General features: G+C 46.0%; 1 protein-coding gene across 1 annotated transcript in view; it reads left to right on the top strand.

Annotated features, from left to right (window-relative positions):
- The window catches only part of MAP1B (microtubule associated protein 1B), a 471,440-nt gene that overhangs the window by 400,123 nt on the left and 49,704 nt on the right, over positions 1-21,613 (top strand). The window contains exon 4 of the mRNA XM_069627516.1: positions 3,494-3,634. Coding sequence (XP_069483617.1) covers positions 3,494-3,634 — 141 coding nt within the window. The remainder of the gene's footprint in view (positions 1-3,493; positions 3,635-21,613) is intronic.

Genomic DNA, 21,613 nt, shown 5'->3' with positions numbered 1-21,613 from the left:
ATTGGGACACCAGCTCCTGCCTTCCCTCTCTCACTCTGGCCACCCATCCCGGGCCCTCTACATGCACCTTCCTGTCAGGCTACGATCCTTGGGGTCATCTTCGATTCCACCTCTCCTTCCCCCCTCACATCTCTGACGTCTCTAAGAAGTCAAACTATCAACTGCACCTCCTCAGAGGTATTCTTCCTTTTCTCAATTTCCCCCAGAAGCTCACTGTCTCCAGAGCTCTGGTTCTCTCTAGGCTGGACTACTGCAACAGCCTCTTTCTAACTCTGCCTGCCTCTACCCTTCGCCCTTTACAATTTATCCCAGACAGGTCTGCAAGACTTGTCCTTGGCCTCAAGCCCAGAGAGCGTATCTCTCCAGCCCTGAAATCTCTCCACTGGTTCCCTGTGGCTGCAAGGATCAAGTTCAAGACACTCTGCATTGTCCACAAGGCTTTCTGGGGCCGGGGACCACACTACATCCAACTTTCTCTTCCTAAACATCTTCCTTCTCGAACCCTCCGCTCATCCAGCTCCAACTGTCTGACTGTCAGATACTTCTCCAGGCAGAGAGTGGGGGTAGAGTTCTCTCTTCGGCTGGGGCCTCCCTCTGGAACAGCCTCCCTGCCTCTCTCAAACTTCAGCAGCCGGACCATCTAAGGTTCCGGAAGCTATTCAAGGCCTTCCTTTTCGCTTCCGCTTTCTCTCTCCCACTAACTTGCTGATGTCCCTGTCTGCTGCTCACTCTGTTACCTGACCACCCACTGAACTTACAGGTCCAGGCTCCTGCATGACAAGTTACCCTTGCACTGCCTCTGAGCCCCCAACCACTTAAGGGACTGTATCTGCAACCCTACAGTCCCCTGACTCTCTGCACGTATGAGCCACCAACCAATGCACTTATGAGCTACATGCATCTCCTCCCCCTCCACCTCCCTGGCACTTCTCCCCCTCTCTCCCCCAGCACTTGCACAATCTGAATGACACAAGGCCTAGTAAGGTCGTTTTTGGTCCTCCTCTGTCCCCCCTTCCTTGTCTTGTCGCACCTAGAAACACTTGTGTACAGGCGCGTTATAAATGACCCATCATATCATAATGCATTAGGCTAGGTAGCAACACAATACAGGCATTTAAAACAAGCCCTGGCTGTGTTGTTCGGACTCACTTCGTTATTGGTCTAAAAGGTTTGGTGGGTAGGGTCGCAGCAGGGATACAAGCTCACAATGCAACAACCCAGAAGGTTTGTGAGGGCATAAACTGTTAGGAAATAAAGAGTTATGATCAGTGTTTAAATAGTCCCACACTAGGACTCTCATTACAAGTTTGCCGGTATCCCAGCAGTAATTCCGGTGGGAAACCGGCAATCTGACTGACCATTTCCACTGCCTGATATCCTGGATTTTCTGGGATATTACAGGTGCCAGAAAGGACATTAAATCCCCATTCCGGTATTACCAGTGCCAGAAATACCGGCTGCTTTTTGACAGCTGGGGCCTGGTTTACCTCCATCTGTTGTCTGGAGGTAAATCAGTGAACCCCACCGGCAAACTACAAGGGGATTTAAGGTAACGGTTCTGCTGAGGAGGTTGATGGAAGATGACGATTCTGCTAGGGAGGGTGAGGCAGGGTGATGGCTTTGCTGCAGAGTGAGATGTAAGCTAACAGATCTGCTTGGGTGGTTGATGCGCTCTTAACCAGTAAAATTGCTGGTCACAGAATTACTGGCAAGTTTTACAAGCAATCTTCCCTGACTGGCAAACTTATAATGACCCCCTAGGTGTATTCCAAAGTGATAACTCAGATACTTATTTTAATGCTTTATGATAGATTAATTTCTTTTGACTCAATGTTTTCATTCTAATTGTTGTAATCGTTCCTTTTCACCATTACACAGGTTGAATTGACACAAATCTATGATTTCTGGGATGCAACGTCAATGACAAGGCTTCAATGGGAGTTGCTGAGAAAAGGGTGGTGGGAGCATTAGAAGGCAAATTGTACAGAAGATTTAAAAGAGTGCCTATATTTTCAAAAAAATCAAAGGAAGACATCTCTGTATTTTTCCAAAAGCCTTTACCATCCTGCTGGCGCTCTGGCCGACTGAGAGCCTGGGTGTTAAATAGAACAGGCTTGCAGGGGAGGGGGAATTGAACTCCCAAAGGATTGGAATTTACTTTAAAAAAAAAGGCCTTGTGGTTGCACCATTAGAACTCACAATGTTCCAGGCCACTGACCTGCCTCAGGTGACCTGTAATAATAGATACAAATAAACAAAGTAGCCAACCTACTCACATATTCCGATGGGTTGTAAGCCAAAAATTAAACCTCTCCCAAACAAACTGCCACCATCCATTTTGGAATTCTGACAGCATGCATCCAATATCTTTCATGTGGTGTGTGGCTAACTGCTCTTCTATGTTTAACATATCTGACATGCTTATGTGATCTCGCATGTCTCCTATGTTTTCCTACAGGATTCTGGGATCTGTGGTGCCCTACTCAAGCTTTTTTTATAGCTTAGTTCTTGAACATGCTCAAATGTCTATTGTCGTTGCCGATACCTGTTTGCTTAATTCTTTGACTCTCTCTTGCTATTATCCCTGTAGTAACCTGAAACATGATGTAGCAGTTTGCACAATTTTCGGTGGCTGGTGTTGTATTTTCTGCTCCATGATCTCTGTGCCATAACTATTTGTAACGCTCAGCTGTACGAGAATTCTGACCAAGGACGCAGACCGCCAAATATACAACTGTAAAATATATTGGCCCTCATTACGACCCTGGCGGAGGACCATGGTGCAATTTGCACCATGGTCCATGGCGCTAAGCTGCCAACTCCGCCATGGTGGTTGGCGGACTTACCGCCTCATTCTGACCTTGGCGGGGCGGTAAGTCCCCAATCCCCATTTACCCTTCCCCATTCCCATTTTTGCCCCATAGGGTATAATGGGAGTGGGGAAGGCGTTAATTACGCCACCGTAAATTACGGTGGCGTAATTAACAACAAGTCCCGTAGCGCCATGGATTTTTCCGCCTGCAAAAAGCAGGCGTAAAAATCACCATGGCGCTACGGGAACTCGTAGTCAGGCGGAAAGGTACGCCATGCTTTACGCCGGCATAAACCCCTTTCCGCCAGGGTCCTAATGAGGGCCATTGACTCCCCCATGATCCACTGAAAACTTTGTTTACTTAAATGTATTATAACCACTTATAAACTCAGGTTTATGACTTTCCTGTTAGCTGAATTCACCATTGAGCTGAGGGCCCTCAGCGTACCTTGGACACTCAACATTTCCCCTAGGATGACAATTGTAGGAAAATTCCTTCCATTTTTTGGCATAAAGAATATTTTAAAATACAGTTAGTTATCTGTGATAATTAAGTGTCTCAATGTGTGCAAGAAATCAGGTTATTTTGTATATTCATAAATTGCAAATGAACGTTTTCAAACCGCCACCAGATGGGTAGCCATTGCATGAACTTGTCGTTTGGCTTTGCTCTTGTCCCAGGTGCGCTTGATGATTACAGATGCGGCAAGACATAAGCTCCTGGTCTTGACGGGACAATGCTTTGAAAACACCGGAGAGCTCATCCTCCAGTCGGGATCATTCTCCTTCCAGAAGTTCATCGAAATCTTCACCGATCAAGAGGTTTGTGCTTCGTTTCTGCCATGGAATAGTAATGGGTTGTAATGCAGAATCAGGAGGTCTATGCTCATCCCACCCGAATTTACCTGTATCCATAATCCAACTTTTACTCTAGGGCTGTCATGATATCTTCTTTTGGGCCAAGACCTGGGATCTTCCAATGTGTAGAAATGTCAAGGACCTTAAGGGCCACCACTCACATATGGACCTGAATCGCAAAGGGTCAACCATGATCCAGAAGCGCTCTCATCACCTGCACAATGTCAGTTTCTTTCCAGGCTAGCGCAACATTGAAATGCTCTTTTCTGCTCGGGTTGTTGCAGAAAAGGGTTTTCTCTACATCTATAACCTTAGCGCTGACTTCGTTCTAGGGAGCAGGAGGGTGTTTTACAAAGAACATTGTTTTGTAGCAGAAACATCTCAAGCAGGAGGTGCACTACACGGAAGAGCATTGCATACAGTGTCGTTTTCAGATCATATTAGAAATGTGATGTAAGGTAACAGTGTAAAGGGCTATATTAGGCGCCCATTACCAATGTACTGGTCTCAGGGTTCTAAGGCTTGTCATAATTAAACCGTAGCACCATAGGTGGTGCAATTTCTGTGCATTAGGTACCCAAAATCCTGATTTAACATCCCAAGCAAAGCAGGGGCTTCAGGCACCTAACGCCCAGAAACCATGAGATGGACTTCTCCTAGGCCAGCCAGCTCTAACACAAGTGAGAGATTTAGAAACATTTTTCTGTTAGGGTGATTATGGAGATAAACGAAAAGAGCCAGAGCCCAATTTGCATTACTTGATCAGAAGGGTTTCGTGCTGAATCACTATCACTGACATAGGAAAAATGTAAAATGCTGTCATTCTTATGATCCCAAAATGCTTGCTGCTTTTATGTAAATAGCCACGATTTTATTCCTTGCAGAGATTGGGTGCTGCTTGAATTGGGCTGGGGCTCTGCCCCTTAACCACACCCACATTGCTTCCAACCTGCGTCCTACCCCCCCTGCATGAAAAGGGGGGAAGTTTTGTTTGTCTCTATTTCCAGCATTTGTTACAAATCATCTGCTGAATCTTCCATTTTGCAACATGACAAAAAAAAAAGAGGTCTGCCCAGAGCCAGGGGAGCCGATTTATGAATTTCCCAGGGGTGGGGTGGGGGCAAATACAGGAAGTGACATCACTGGCAGTTATAGGATCGCAAATTTGCATGTAGTCGCCAACTTGGTGCAACGGCGCGCGGGGGGTGGAGGTGCGCGCAGCCTAGAACAGTGGAAACATTGGCTAGCATGTACTGCATATACTAAAGTCAAGTAAGAATGAGATTTAAGCCTTCGAGTTGCATTCCAATAGGCCATCACTGCCCCTACTCCACCCCTCTATAATCATCCAGGTTGTAGTAGCCCTCAAAAGGCAGAGCAACACAACTAGGATGGGAGAACGAAATGCCGTCCCATCCTGTGAGTGTGTCAAATGTCAGAGCAAAGACTGTGCGTGTGCCTCCTACCTTGGAGCACAATCTCACTAATTTGGTGCAAATCGCGCAAGTGGGAGCATGGGAATCCCCTGCATGTGTGTGGGCTGCAGACCCCAGATCACATGCTCACTTCTTCAGTGTGAAACTCTGGCCAAGCCTCTTTGGGCAAGCATTCAGGATGGGTCTCACACTTATAAACAGTGTGATATATTGAGTGGGCACCTCACTCCTTGGAGCATAGTATCGCCGGTTGCTGGTAATCTCACAACTGAATGTACAGTTTCACTCTTGGTCATCTCAGTGACCCCATGTATATTAATGGAGTCAGTCTCCCATTTGGGAAGACAATTATATTTCTGTTAAAACACTCTGAATTGTCACTCCAGTTTTCTCGATCTATACATCCATACCATATTCATTCATTGTGTGTGCAGGGGTGATAACTTGTGTCTGGGAGAGCTCATTCTTTCATTCAGGAGAGATAAAGGGGTAACATCCGTCTGTATGTATGTGGGATCAGGCTCATTTTGCCCCATGGCCCCTCCAGAAGGAGTGAGCAGGTTTTAAGACCCTGCTGATTCTGCTATCCGACAGGCTCGAGCCTTCTATCCCTTGCCCCATCACGGCTCCCAACATCCTGAGCGGCAGCTTTTGGACAGCAGGCAGCACCGGACGAGCCTGTTGCCAATTCAATGTAGACAGATCTACTATTTAGACACTGGGAGAGAGCCAGAATCCACATTGGTGGTGAAGAAGCACTCAACAAACAGAACACAATGGTATAGTGTTGCAGTCCTGCTGAGAAATGACAATTCTGAGCATGTGAGCAGTAGGCTGGATCAGTGCTGCCCCATAAAAGGTGTAGAAGCCTCTGTGAGAAGTGGCAGTACTGTCCTAACGGTGAGAAGTGTAGTATTTTCACATTAACTGTGCTTAAGAACTTTGAGTTATTGAATAGTGCTGCTACATTCTGGGTAATTCCATCCCTTTAAATATATGAGCTCTTGTGTAACCACGACAGTGTTGAGTTATTCTGATGATGACAAACTTGCTCAATAGTTCTGGTTCTGTATCATTAAATATACTTCAGATCTTCAGAGTCTCGGGAGGATAGCTCAGGGGCAACGTGCTCGCCTTGGAAGCAAGACGACACAGAGCAACACAGGTTCGATCCCTCGGTCCACGCAACACAGGTTCGCTCCCTCGGTCCGCGCAACACAGGTTCGCTCCCTCAGTCCGCGCTTAGAAACCTCTGGGTAGTACACGCATTATAAATAACCAATTAAAATAAAAAGAAATACATCTGTTGAGAAGTGCTGGGGCCTTGTCAATAAGAGTGTAGCAGCTCAACTGAGAAGTGCTGATGTTGTCCCATCAAAAGTATAGCAGCCCCACTAAGATGAACTAGCATTGCCTCAACAAAAGCATAGTATTATCGCTGAGAAGATTCAACAATTATAGAAGCCCTGTTACAGCAGTACTATCCCATCAAGAGTATAGCGAGCTAACTGAGGAGTACCAGCATTACCCCATTTCAAATATGGCAGCACTACTAGAAAGTGCTGGCTGATACGCCTCCGCTCCCCGCCCGTAGCATTCACCCTCACCACGTGCACACTCAGAGACATGCAAACAGTCTAATTTTCCCTCTCCCTGCCCCCTCCCTCGCTTTGCATCTGTGCCTCCATTTCTAAAAATCGTTTTGGGTTGGGTGTACGTCTACATCTGTGCACCCCTCTTGGCAACAGGGGTGCACAGATGTACAAAAACACCCAACCCAAAACGATTTTTAGAAATTGAGGGACAGACTTGCTTTGCATCTGTGCCTCCATTTCTAAAAATCCTTCTGGGTTGGGTGTACCTCTACATCTCTTCACCCCTCTTCCCAAGAGGGGTGCACAGATATACAAATACACCCAACCCAAAACGATTTTTAGAAATGGAGGGACAGACGTGTTTTGCATCTGTGCCTCCATTTCTAAAAATCGTTTTGGGTTGGGTGTACCTATACATCTGTGCAACCCTCTTGCCAACAGGGGTGCACAAATGTACAAATACACCCAACCCAAAACGATTTTTAGAAATTGAGGGACAGACTTGCTTTGCATCTGTGCCTCCATTTCTAAAAATCCTTCTGGGTTGGGTGTACCTCTACATCTGTCCACCCCTCTTGCCAAGAGGGGTGCACAGATGAACAAATACACCCAACCCAAAACGATTTTTAGAAATTGATGGACAGACTTGATTTGCATCTGTGCCTCCATTTCTAAAAATCCTTCTGGGTTGGTTGTACCTCTACATCTGTGCACCCCTCTTAGTAAGAGGGGTGCACAGATGTACAAATGCAACCGACCCAAAACGATTTTTAGAAATTGAGGGACAGATGCAAAGCAAGAGTCTCTTGCTTTGCACCTGTCCCACAATTTCTAAACATCATTTTCCCCCATTTTCCCCGGCCGCCAGAGAGAGACACAGTATGGATGGAACAAAGGGCCATCCATACTGTGTCTCAATTCTCTCGGGGGTGGGAGGTGAGGGGGGAGTTCAGCCCCGACTTCATTCTGCGTAGGGTCCGGGCGCCGCAGCCCCCCGTACTCGGCGCCCCTGCCCAGAGCAGATATCGAGCCAGACACGTGGCTCCGGGGGATGCAACTCCAGACGCCCTCAAGCGTTGTGACGCATTTCCTGTCTGTGTTCCAAGCCGACATTAATCCATGCCGCCAAGACATTTTCCCGCCATAACCCCTAAAGGCCTGCGTATGCATGCGTAGCTGTTTTTATTCGGCAGTAGCCCTCGGTCAGATTTCTATTTGACCGCGGCATTTCTTCTTCGTGTGACAGCGTGTGTGCGTAGTTTGATGTTAGGGTGTAAGAGGAAATGTAAGCCAGGCATGTGGTACGGTAACTGCTCTTTGTTGAGCCGACATTTCGCTAACAAAACGGGCCTCAGTGAGGACAGCTCCATGGACGGTACTTTGGGGAAACCTAGAGGGAGGAAAGATTGTCCCTTGTGCGTTATGAAGTAAGGCGTCTGAGTGCTGAATGTGTCCCAAAGTGAGCCGCACATGCCTTATTCATGGAGTCATTAATATACTTGACTTTACAAGACGTGTGCAATTCTGGAGCAGCTGTGTTGTAGATTACTCAAGTGTTTGGCTGCTGCACAGCTTGTCAAAGCCCCATTCGAACTACCAATATTTATGTTTCAAAATTGCACACATATGTTTATTTGTCTTCCTTTGTAGTCTGCCAAATATTTATTGTGGCGTTATTTTGCACCTTCTACTCACAGTTCAATCCTTTCAATGTCCAAGTGCCTTAACGTATCAGACTCTACACCCTTATTTGCCCTCTATTAACAAGACAAAGTAACTGCAGCCCAGGTCGAAATGGCGGTACAAAGGCTGGATTATATAGATTAACTCTAGTAAGAGCCCAGTCTACGAGAAGTCCTGCCTCACACACCATGGCAAATAAGGGTGTAGAGTCTGATACGTTAAGGCACTTGGACATTAGAAATGTATGCAAAACGACATACTGAAACGTGAAATACGATATACTGGCTTAACATGTACTAAGGTGATAAATAAGGCACTCCAGTGCAATATGAAAGGACTGAACTGTGAGTAGAAGGTGCAAAATAACGCCACAATAAATATTTGGCAGACTACAAAGGAAGACAAATAAACATATGTGTGCAATTTTGAAACATAAATATTGGTAGTTCGAGAGCCTCCAGATCCTCCCGGAAGCCCAGTCCAGGGCTTTGCTCCCAGAGGAGCCAGGGTTCAAAACCCCCATTTACAAGTGCCCATATATCCTTCAGGTTTTTCTGTCTATAGAATTTGGAGGCCTACATATGTAAGCAAAAGGGGTTTGCCCTCTTATTTTGTTGGGCATGGTTTCAACATGTCCAGGCTCACAATGGCAACCTGGCACCGTGCAAGGCCTAAAAGGCCTGATCACTGTGGTGCCAAAGACAGTGCCTTGTGTCCTAAAAAACTTTGCACAAACAGACGCGCTTAGGTGCTTTGACACTGCTGCAGCGGTGGTGGTCCGGTGCAGTATGCCTACTTTGTACCACAAAGGGTGAATATTTGGCTCATATTTCGGGGAGTTAAGAACTTGGCAAGGTTGCATCTCTGACATACAACCCCTCCTGAATGTTTTCATTCAAAGTGTTATCAGGTGTACACGTTGTGTACATTACCATGTTTGGAGCCTGTGAATAGGTTTTGCAGCATGTTAGCTTTGCTGCATGCCCGCACTTTCCACTTTAGCTAGTTGCCTGGGGAGTCCCTAAATTCTGATCTCTGGGTGCACTGGTGTTCATGTTGTTGACTTGCAGTCTAAAAGATTGCTTCAGTCCTGTAATGTGGCCTTATTAAACATAAAAGAGCAGTACAAACAAAAAAACATCTCGTAGCTTTAAGGAAGCAGTCAGGGCATAGTTAAAGAGCAAAACAGAACCAAGGTGCCAGGCTGTCACTGCATACAGACGGGCAGAGAGACATATCCCCCTCCTTGCCATGCCCACCCTGTTATTCCCTCCTTCACCGCCACCTTCCGCACAGTCTTATGAACTCACCCAGGAGAGGTAGTTCGGGCTATATTTTCTCTCTACACGCGGCTGCATATTACTACTAATACTAAAGACGGCTTTTTCAATACATTGAACAGACAGGGAAGCTCTATATTTGTATCCAATATAAAACATGTCTACTGCATTAACCCCATGTGCATGTAATTTGCATGTGACTGCATGTGTTCTACATGTAAAGTATAGCAGGTCCCTCAACTGTAGACAATTGCCTGTGTGGTTGATAGACTCAGTTGTAATAACCCCCCCGCCATCAGACCCCCAGCTCTGTGACCCACAGAACTTGGTTGAGTCCCAAGAAAAATGTGGTCCAGCAATCACATAGTGCTTGACAGAGCAATCCTCTCTCCACCGGAACACTCGGCATTGCATGGCTACTATACTGACTTTAAACTAGTAATCTCTGCAAAGTAGTGGAACAGTCACCTAAATTCTGATTGCTTTCCTCATGCAATCAGTGCTCTTTTATTTCCATGTCTATGGTCTGCCAAAGGGCCACTCGCCCCTCAGAGCTTCGAGGCCATAACAATGATACATGATATGATATTATATTTATAGTGCGCCTATACACATGTATTTCAAGGTGTGACAAGTCAGGGGAGGGGAACAAGGGGGGTGGGGGGAGACAACAATCTTACTAGGCCCAGGGACAATGAGATCGCGCAAGTGCAGGGGAGAGGAAATGGGAGCAGTGCCGTGGAAGGGGAGGAGGAGCAAGTGCAGGACATCGGATCGAAACATCAAAAACAAGAAGGCGGCAGTGCAGGGATTAAGTGCAGACAACAAGTGCTAGATAGTGCAGGTAGGGGGACTGTAGGGTTGCAGATACAGCCCCCAATGCCAGTAGGCACTGTACAAATATCATGTAACATAAGACTTATTGGGCCTCATTACGAGTTTGGTGGTATCTGGACAGTAAACCAGCCCAGATACAACCAAACTGTACTACCGTTCCTGCAACTTGGTTCGGCGGCATTACAACCGGATTACAAGTGGCAGCAACAGTTGTACATTGGCTGGTATTACCGGTGATTTTTGCCTGTAAGGCGCCTGACTCACCTACAGCTGCGAGCTGGAAATAAATCAGGTGCCCCACCAGCAAACCTGTAGCTGGCCGGTGCGGTAACGTGCCGGTAAGCATTATCACACCTGCACGTTTGGGGTCATATATTTGGGTTTGGGATACTGTGCCAATTTCTCTCTCTATTTCTGCATAGCTGTATGGAAATGAATGCTGGCGTTACCCTTGCTGCCTGAAGTTGTTTATTGGATTATGTTAGGATAGATTTTATTTTTTGCACCTTTCCACCATAGATTCCTATGGGAACCCCATTCTCTTTGCTTGTTTTGAACCATGTATTGACTTTCTGGAGGTCAGTAAAGCCTTCTTCTTTGCTTGCCCTGCCAGTTTTGCTCATTCTTATGGAGAAACTGACTAGTCCCTAAGGCTGTCAGTACAGGGAGACTATTATGGGTACGACAGTGCGATAAAAAACAGTGGTAACAGAGCAGTAATTCCATTACTGCCACATTACTACATCGCCGTAATACAGTTTTGGCTGTGAGGTGGAGGATTTTTCCTTCAGCAAAAGTTGCAGGGAAATCTGGCCCCTTGCCACCTAAAACATCGGCAAATTATCACCAACGGTAATTCCGGCAAAATCACCATGCAGTCCTATGGACTCCAAAAGATTGTGACAAACACTGCCTACGACCACTTTTAATCTGGCAGTAAACCTGCCAGACCAAGTAGTGGTAACAGTAATTCCGTTTGGTGGTATTCCAGCAAATGTATCACCAGAATACCACCAAACTCATAATGAGGGCTGTATGTCTTTTGCACACATCACCTTACAATGAAGTGTAGTTAAGATACTTTGTATTCCTATAACATTTTCTATACTGGTTTTTGGTTACTTTGACAATGTGCCTAAGACAAGCCAGTGGCAGTGTGGTGATTTTAACTGTTTTTGTGATATTGTTCTCGTACACTTCTGCATTTACTGTGAATGGCTACTAAATGTGACTAACACCCTAAAATGGCCATGCCACTGAGATTTTTGCTTGTTCTTTGGCCATATTATTCTTTGGCTTTATTCCTGCCATTTCAGGTCAGGAAATACCATTTATGGAAACCACTTTCCAGGGGAATAAATGGTATTTCACAGGAGAGGGGGCTTTGTGTATGTGAGCCAGCAACGGGGGCTGCAACTGTCTGGTCCCAGTCCATACCCACTGGCGCCTGAAGGTCTGTTGATGGATGTATGTGATGATCAGTGGTTGCCCATGATTGGACAACCCGGGGCTGTTTGAATGTTGCAATTCCTTACCATTGGTGGGCTTGGGTTTGCTGCCAGCCTGAATCCTGGATGAAAGGAGGGTTCCTGCAACTGTTCAGCAGATCACTGATGGAACCAAGACATCTACGAAGACAAGAAACCCATTGGCAACCCGTGCAACTGACCAGCATTGACCCCAGTGATTGCCCTGGTGGAGCCTTTCTTCTGTGCTTTATCTCAGAAGTTGGTGCTTTGACCCTTAGACTGAAGGGAACAACCTTCTTCAACCCATGCTCAAGGATCCATGCCTTCTAAGCCTTCGGAGTAGTCCCTGGACCACCTGGTGGACTAACCAGCTCTGTCCTGGGCTAACTTGCTACAGCCATCACTGTTCAGTGTAGAACCTTGGAACTTTGCAAATCTTCAGCTTATGCTGCAAGCCACATGCTCCTGCATTTTCAGCTGTCTCACTTCAAGGAAAGCTGTGCTGGAGTTGCTTACATGTGCGCCAATGTACAATCGCCTGTCACCACTTGACCATGGTGATCTACACTGGAACACTCCGCTGGTACCGGCACCTGAGTTCCAGACCGGCTCACTTGTAATGCCCCCCACTCCCCAATGTCTGCTCTCCATACAGTGTAGGTACATAGAGTAAAAGGCAGGCAATGTCCAGTGTGCCAGGAACAAGCAACCACAAGCAAGTAAAAGTACAAAACGCAGTGAGAAGGCAATGTTGAAACCAAGTATAGTGAAGTGTCAATGCAATAACCAAATATAGGGCAAAATACAAAGGGCCTCATCAGGAGTGAGTTGGGCGGTAACCCTTAAATGTGGCTGTAACAGTTTTACCACTGTATTTAATGGTCCACCCAATCATGAGTATGGCATGTTTACCCCAGGCAGAGCCACAGTGTTGGGCGAGGGATTAACAGAACCGGTGAGGGTGCGTTGTGTGTGCAGATGGACTGGGTCCACCCTCTGACAATAACAGGCAGGCTACACTGAAAATTGGGAACACCAATGAATGCAACAGAGTCTTTGCAGAACAGATTTATTACAGGCAGAGAAGTAGACGGATTGTCTACAGAGTACGTTAGGCACACTGGACACAGATGATTGACTGCACTGGGCTGTGGGCACAAGGCGGGGCATTGATGGCAGACATACAAGCAAGGCACACCCACATTCATGGAACACGGGGGTCTGATGAGTATCCTTGGATGCAGGAGGGGGATGAGGGATACCAAAGGGAAGAAAGCAAGGGTGGGAGAGGGAAAAGCTAAGTGAAGAGGCTGCTGGGAAGGAGGAGAGAGGGCAAGAGAGACTTGGGAGAAAGAAGAAAGGGCAGCTGGGAAGCAATGAGAGAGAGTGGGGAGCTAGGAGGAAAAATAGCCGGTGCGGAGATAGTTGGAGAGGGGAGAGAATGAGCTCGTAGAGAGGGTGAGGACTGAGGGAAGGGGTAAAGAAAGAGGAAGATAAAGAAAGAGGGAGAGGGCGAGAGAGAGGGAGACAGAGAAAGGGAGAGAGAGCAAAAGAGAAAGAAAGGGAGAAATAGAAAGAAGGAGAGGGAGGAAGAGGGAACAGGAGAGAAGAAGAGAGAGGAGAAGAGAGAGAAAGAGAGAAGAGCAGGGGCCCAATTTAAGGGTCCACCCAATCATGAGTAGGGCGTGTTAACCCCAGCTGAGAGCTTGGGGTAAACATGCTGGAAAAATGCAGATTTTCGGTACAATTACTGTGCGGTAATACCGCCGGTGGTAATTGGACCAAAAATTCCCCCCATTGGATCCCAATGGGGAATAGAAAATAATGTTTACCGCCCAACCCGTGGTTCAAGGGTGGCTCACTTCTAATGACCCCCAATGAATGCTATCCATACAGTGTAGGAACACAGGGTAAAAGGCGGGCAATGTCCAGTGTGCCAGGGAACAAGAAACTACAAGCAAGTAAAAGTAGAAAACGCAGTGAGAAGGCAGTTAGCGGAGTGTGGCTGAGTGTTCCGGTGTGAGGCGAAATTACTGTTAAACACATTTTCAAAGATTTGCATCCAGTGAGTGTTTCTTCACTTTCCACTATAGAGGGGGAGGAACACCTACAAAAAACACCTGTCCACCCCGCCAAGCAGAGTGTGGCTGAGTGTTGTGGTATGAGGTGAAATCACCATTGAACACTTTTTTGAACATTTGCATCCAGCGATGGTTACCTCACTTTCAGCTGTAGAGGGGGAGGAGCATCTACAAAACATCCAGCCACCCCACGGAGCAGGGCGGAGTGTGGCTGAGTGTTCGATGTACCGGCTTGTTCGGCGGCCTCTCTCCGGTCTACGCTATGGAAGAACAGCAGTTTCCCATTTTCTTTTCTGAGGATGCGCCTTCAGGCGAAAACTAAGGTGAGCAGAAAAGGGATTAAGGTGGCAACTGTTAATACAAAGAAAATTGGATTGGAGCCCTTGGCTCTGCAGGAGCCTTCTACCACCCTCCCCCCCCACCACTTCGGTTAATGTATGTGCCTGGTCCAATGAAGCCAAAAAGGGAACAGAATGCAATGGACTTAAATTAGCATTAAAAAGAAAGAGGGATGTACTTGCCACTAAAAGTGGCATTGGGGTGGTAGAGGAACAAAGTGTGATTCTCTCTGGAGGGTCAGCTTTCTCTGACAAGCTCTTGGTTTTCCCGACGGAAACACAGCCCGCACCCAATATCTTGGAGTTAACGGATGCTGAGATTTTGAAAGCACTGGTGGCAGCACATTCCGGTAGGGGTGAATCCTGTGAGAGACTAGTGGATCCTCTAGCACATCCACAGCCACAGACTTTGTTAAAATATAAATCGGGGGGGGGGCTTCTAATCCACCTTTTGTGGATGATAAGAGAGTACTAACCCTGGATCAGGGGCACAAAGGGGATCCACCTGGCGATCGGACTACTTCTATTTTTGCCAGCGGCTTACGGGCTACATAGTTGTCCGGTTCAGAGCTGGGCAGATGTGCTGCCAGCGAAGACAAGTCCCCCAGGGTAACAAAATATTATTGGTTGGGAGGGGTCAGAGCTCGGGAAACAGGCCTTAACGAAGACTACAATTCCTCACAAAAGGAGAGCTCCATCATGGAAAAAGGTCTTATGTAAGCTGCATCAACTGACACCAGTCAGTGTGATACAGCTACCAACCCATAATCCTTGAGAATTGAGTCATGGACTGTCCAACCAAATTTGGCGCAAAGGGAGACAATTGAATTCTTGTCTTCCTCTTCATCCTTGGAGGACCTAGTCTGCTCACCAAGAACTCTGAAAGGCCCAACGCCTATACTAAACTGTACCGCATTTTATGCACAGCCTACTATGTTGGCTTCTTTGGCAACGTGTTTGGCACCTTTTCTGAAACTTTATGAGGCTTTGAATGGAAACCTGAAGGATCATTCAACTTTATTTTCCCTTATAAACTCAAAATTGATCTACATTGAGAACTTAATTACCTCCTTACAGTCGAGAGTGGATCAAGAAGTGGAGTTCTCCAACTTCCTACAGCAAAACCTCTCAAATGCGATTAAGCTGGAGAGAAAGGAGAAAAAGCGCCTAATAGATTCTTTGTTCAACCTCCGTCAAGTAAAGGCCTCCATTCAGATACAGAAGGCATGAAGGGCTTCAGTGTGTTCGGCGACATTACCTGTGGCAACCAGCAAACCATCTAAGCAAGAACATTGGACCAAACGGAGGGGGGGGGTGACTAAATGTGTCAATCATTGGCCAGGATGTTACTAAGGATCCTGCCCTTGAGGTGGCAACTGGCACCTAAGTCCTCCTTTTCCCAAAGGCCTTGGAGGATGAGAAAGTGACTGAAGTCCAATTAAAACCTATAGAGACCCAGATCTTTGGGCGAAAGGAGGAGGCTTTGGCCTTACCTCTTACTAAGGAATTATTCAAACATCAACCTGGGAGTGACGTTTTTCCCTATTTTTCAAAAAAGCACAAGAGGCTGGAAGGTCCTTTGTCAAGTGGCAAGCGGGCTGGCAACTCAAAACCTAAGGTAGCAAGCAAGTCAGTCAAAGCCCCTGTTTGCCTTTCCACCAAGAAGGACATTCATCTTGAGGCCACGAGGGCAGGAGCCCCCACCAGCCTCTGCAGCCCCAATTACCTCAGAGAGCTGCTGACAATGAGCCGCGTTGCCCATGGTGCCTGGAATACCCAGCACCGGATTGGAGAACGCCTGCAGCGACCTGGCTCCGGTGAGATCTGCGCCCCTAAAGCCTACTGGGTGCCCCCAAGGTTCGCCAGTCACTTCCACTTACTTTTTCCTGCTTTCCGTGAGCAGATCCGTGCCCCTTTTCCACCTCATATCAGTTTGCCTACTTTAAAAATGTTGGATGCGATGCAGCGACATAACGAGGCTCCACAGCGTCCCAACCAATACGAATAAATTGTAACAACATTTGCCTGCAGGCGGAAGAGCCGGCCACGATGAAGGCCAGATAAAGGCCTTGTTTGCCACTGGGCGACACAGGCTACCTGATATACTTATTTTATCAGTCCATCACTCACTTATTTAGTGCAGCGCGCCTATCCTAATACTGCCTATTACTGCTTAGCTGAACCGTTGGTCAACAGTCCATTGCACGTGAGTACTATCTCCCGCGACCCGCCGCCAGCAAGAACATTTGCAATGCCAGATCATTACTGCACATGTATTACTTCGAGCAGTAATAGCCACTAACAGTCTGTGCACACCGCAAGAACTACGCTTGTCCAGTGCGGCGCGTGACTTTGCTAGACCTGTGCATAGGACCGGTCTACACCTGTTAGCCTAGGATATATTATACCATTTGATATGGTGTTATGTTGCTATGTCGTTATTTTATAGGACAATATGGATTGTATTGTGTTAATTTGACCTCATTTATAGGCTGTCAGTGATACGCAGTACTCTTATTTAACACACCCATACTTATTATGCCTGTCTGCTTTACACTGTCTAACATGTACTGCCGGCTGTAGTGACTAAATAATTAGTGGAATAATTGGTTGAGACTCCCCCTACCCCCTCCCAAAACATGTTGCCTAGCTCTAGATGAATTGCCATTCCTACTCGTCAGAGTATTCCCGCTTTGACTTATGCGGCTGGTATTACGGTGCAGGTTACAGCACTGCTATAGCTGCCCTCTCACCGAGCATACAGTCAAACAGTCATGCTTGGTTTGCTATTTACCACTATGTTTCCATTTTGCATTGCATTGTTCCAGACTGCTTACCCTGTTCAGGCAGCCCCTACATTACTCATGGAAACAGCCTCTCCAGAATAGCCTGCTACCGGCACCATCATATCCTTTGTCCCACACCTTTTCTACCTACCACACTGCCATTTTTGCCTATCCAGGACAACTTCAATACCCTAAGCACAACTAAAAGCCCGAAGATCGTACCGTCTACTAAGCTCACATCCTTGATAGATCAGGATTACGCCTTAAATAACTTGGTTGATTCGACTACCAATCCGATTCAGGGTACCACTAGACTACATCGCCTAAGATCACGTACCAACTTGACCCCCATTAATTATAACTCAGCCTGTGTTCTGCCCAAACAGCCTAAGCCCAATCCTCTGTCCAGCAACAAACAACATAAGAGGTCCTCTGGAGTCACCACCAAACACCCCTCTAGTGCCATTGACAATCAGTTCCCTATCATCCCTCTAGTGCCACATATAGAGCAATCATGTAACATTAAAGGTGCCCTTATTAATGCCCGCTCACTAGGAGCCCTCGCCATTGAAATCCATGAACTCATTATCGAACAACAACTGGACTTGCTAGTAGTTACAGAAACCTGGCTGCACCCAGCTTCTGGACCCCTACTAGCTCTGGCCATCCCACCAGGTTACAACATCATCAGGACTGACAGAACTAATGCACAAGGAGGTGGTGTAGCCATAATAGCCAAATCCAATCTGCAAATCAGGTCCTGCCCCATCAAAGAAATAGTAGGTTACAAACTCCTTTTAGCCAAACTCGCCACTGACCAGAAAACCACGCTCAACTTCTTTACAGATCACCCAACAGCAATACCCATCCGGACCTAGACATACCTTTGTTGCTAGCTCCCTACCTAATACCAAATGTATCATCCTTGGCGATATCAATCTAGGTTTCAATGATAAGCAGGACACTAAAGCAGAAGCCCTACATACTGCACTCAAAGATATGAACTTCACACAGTTGGTGAATGCACCCAACCACCTCAAAGGTTGAACTCTGGATTGGATACTTACGCTTAATTCCAAAATATCTATCAAGTCGATTGTACCCCTTCATTGGACTGACCACTATAGCATCAACTTTTCCCTTACTAGAAAAGGAGATGAGCCCTTCAATGGCCAAAGCTACAGGTACTTATGAAACAAGAAATATTTGGAAACTAACAGCTGAGAATCTAGCCCCCATTATAACCGATGCGCTGTCCTCCAACATGGTCACTAGCAACAACCTTGGTCTCCTAGCAGCACCTTTAGAAACCAAAACACGACGTGCTGACAAACAAACATGTTTCTGGTTTAATGAGGAATTAGTCTTGCTAAGACTAACTAAAAGTGCCCTTGAACATATTAACAAAAAATCCCCTACAACAGAGCCAACGCTTTTAGAGTTACCAACAAAATTTAAAAAACTGCAATTATTACACACAAAGCTAAGGCATATAACTCTCGTATTAGCGACGCCACCACTAACTCTAAAGAGCTCTTCTCCATTCTCAAAGAATTGGAAAACCCAATCCCAGTTACTACTCCTGCCAACTCCAGTAAGGAATGGTGCACTACCATCCAAAAAAGCGTTAGCCTCCAAAATTGAGCTACTGCAAAAGAAAATCCTCACAAAAAGAAAAATCCTAGCCGAAAAAAATGTAATGAATACCAATCTCAAGAAAACCAAGGAAAATGTGAACCTGCAATTCCAATTTACACCAGTGGCCAAACACACAGTGGCAGACACTATCTCTAAACTAAAAGCCTCAAACTGCAAAGGGGACAACTTCCCAGCCCACTTAGTTAAACTCTGCGTCCCGCTCCTCACCCCTACTATTACTGATTTTGTGAATGCCTCATTCAACACAAATACAGTCCTGGCAAGTACATAAGAAGCGTGGGTGACCCCACTGCTGAAAAACCATTTCTTGATGCAACAGTACCCACCAACTACCGACCAATAACCACAGTCCTGTTTTTGCTCAAGATTATTGACAAAATATCTTACAATCAAATTCAAGCCCATTTTGAACAAAATCTGCTCCTTGGAGCTAGACAATCTGGATTCAGGCCAAACCATAGCACAGAAACGGCTCTCCTGGACCTAAAAATCCAGATAGACACCATCAGGGACTCAGGTAAACTTTGTATACTATTGCAGTTAGATTTATCTGCAGCATTCGACTTAGTGGACCATTATAAACTATGCACTACTCTAGCAAATACCTTCTGCTTCTCTAAAGACGCCACTCTCTGGGTGAAATCCTTTCTAGCTGAACGCACGTCCAGAGTAAACATTGGTAAAGAGGCTGCCAATACCATACCAGTCCCCATTGGGGTACCCCAATGGTCCTGTCTCTCGCCCACCTTATACAATGCGTACACTAAGCTTCTCTTCTCGGCTTTGGATGCCATGGGTGTCATCTACACCAATTTCGCAGATGACACCCAGATCCTCATACCGATCTCAGGGTATTATAGTCCGGACACGATGGTATTTAACAAGATATATGCAATAATCCAAAATTGGATGGCAAAACAGAGATTCTCATTGTGGGCTCCCAAACCAAAATCAGTGCCCTCCATTCAGACTATTCAACTATCAACATTGATGGTTCTCTGATCCCAGTATCGAAACATCTCAAAACCCTAGGAGTTTATCTAGATGCTAATCTAACAATGACCAAACATGTAAGCACTATTTTGTCGTCTACATCCTACACTTCCTAATTGATTGCCCTGAGTCGCCAGTACCTCACGCCTACAAACTGCATCACTCTAGTCAGAGCCTTAATACTATCTAAGTTGTACTACTGAAACATACTCCTATTAGGGACCTCTAATTCCAACCTACGGACACTACAATCAATGCAAAACAAAGCGCTACGAGCAGCATTAGGAAGTCCGAGCATATCTCCAACAATAGGAGGGAGACTCATTGGCTACACATTAAGACTAGAATACTCTTTAAATCACTGTGTGTTACCCACAGATCTCTGACCAATAAAGTTCCCATCTATTTAAATAATTCAATAAGCAAAAAAGACTGTAAGAGAACGCTCAGATCCAACAATAAGTTGCTCCTTGCTGTGCCCCATTTCAAAAGCTCCAGAGCAGGAGGCAGCAGCTTCCTAGTCATGCCCCGGAAACTCTGGAACAAGCTCCCACTAAACATTAAAAATTAAGACTCCTGCATTGTTTTAAAAGATTATTAAAATCCTGATTATTCAACCAATACTAGTTAAATCACACATAATCTGAAATATCCACCCACCGTAGGCCTAGATACATGCCTGCCCAGGGTAGACTGTTACCAGAAACTGTAAATAATGTAAGTGACCATGAAATGTATTAACCTATGTAACTTCTTGTACCAGTGCTTTATTTGATGTAATTGGAATACTGTGAATTTTATTATAAGATGTCTGCAACACTCCGCGATACCCGAGGGTTTGGGCGTTTAACAAATGTAATACATAAATAAAATAAATAATGAAGATCCAATGGCTCACAGGCCTTTCTAAGAAATCTAAGGAATCTCACCACACCTCCGTGGCTTGCTCCCTTGTGTAGCAGAGTGTCGTCTGCAAGGTGGAGGGAGCAGAGAAAGGCTCTCGAGGCAGCCCTAAATGATGAAAAGGTGGTGCCTTCGAGGAAAGGTCCTGCATGCTCAAGGGCTGAGGCCAATCTCAATCTGTCCGATGATTCACAATGACTACAACATTGAAGAGGACTTGGGCACACCTCGAGAAAGTTTGAACCTTTTGAGAGATGCTGATATCCTAGTTCCTAAATAAGAGATCCTAAATAAGGATAGACTGGGAATGAAATTTCGGACCTTAGAGGATTGAAGGAAGCAAATCAATCATAAAAAGCCATCCAATCCTGCATCGCCCTTGGGGAAAGGGGACGTAGCACCACAGGGTGTAGGCTCTATGGGAGAAAACCCTGGGAAGCACACTCGATTAAATTCCTCAATGTTGAAAAATGATCATTTGGTGCTCCTAAAGAGAGTAGACTTCCCCTTAAATTAAGATTGGATAGACTGCTTCCCCAAAAAGATGGGCTGACCTTAAATCGGGCAAACGTTATGAAGCTCTTCCATCATATCCCTGACTTTCATTTCATCCGCTCTAAGGATATAAGAATTGTTGCCTTTATAAATGAAGAGCAGACAGATTCAGTTATCCTTCATTTAAAGTCAAGTTCAATTACATCAGCTCTCCTCAGATTAGCCCATCAGCTGCTCCCTTGGGGCTTTGATCTTACGGAACTTCCCCCACGTGAAAGCTTGACTAGCCAACAGTGGCAACTACCAATGAAGCCCAAAAATACTGTAAGTAACAACAAAAAGAGTGCCTTGTAAAGGGCCCAAGAATGCGATGGAGTCGAGAGGAACG

The sequence above is a fragment of the Ambystoma mexicanum genome, chromosome 6p (genome assembly GCF_040938575.1).
Source record: "Ambystoma mexicanum isolate Mex_15411 chromosome 6p, UKY_AmexF1_1, whole genome shotgun sequence".
NCBI lineage: Eukaryota > Metazoa > Chordata > Amphibia > Caudata > Ambystomatidae > Ambystoma > Ambystoma mexicanum.
The sequence above is the reverse complement of the archived record's forward strand: the minus strand, read 5'-3'. Positions and strand labels throughout refer to the sequence as shown.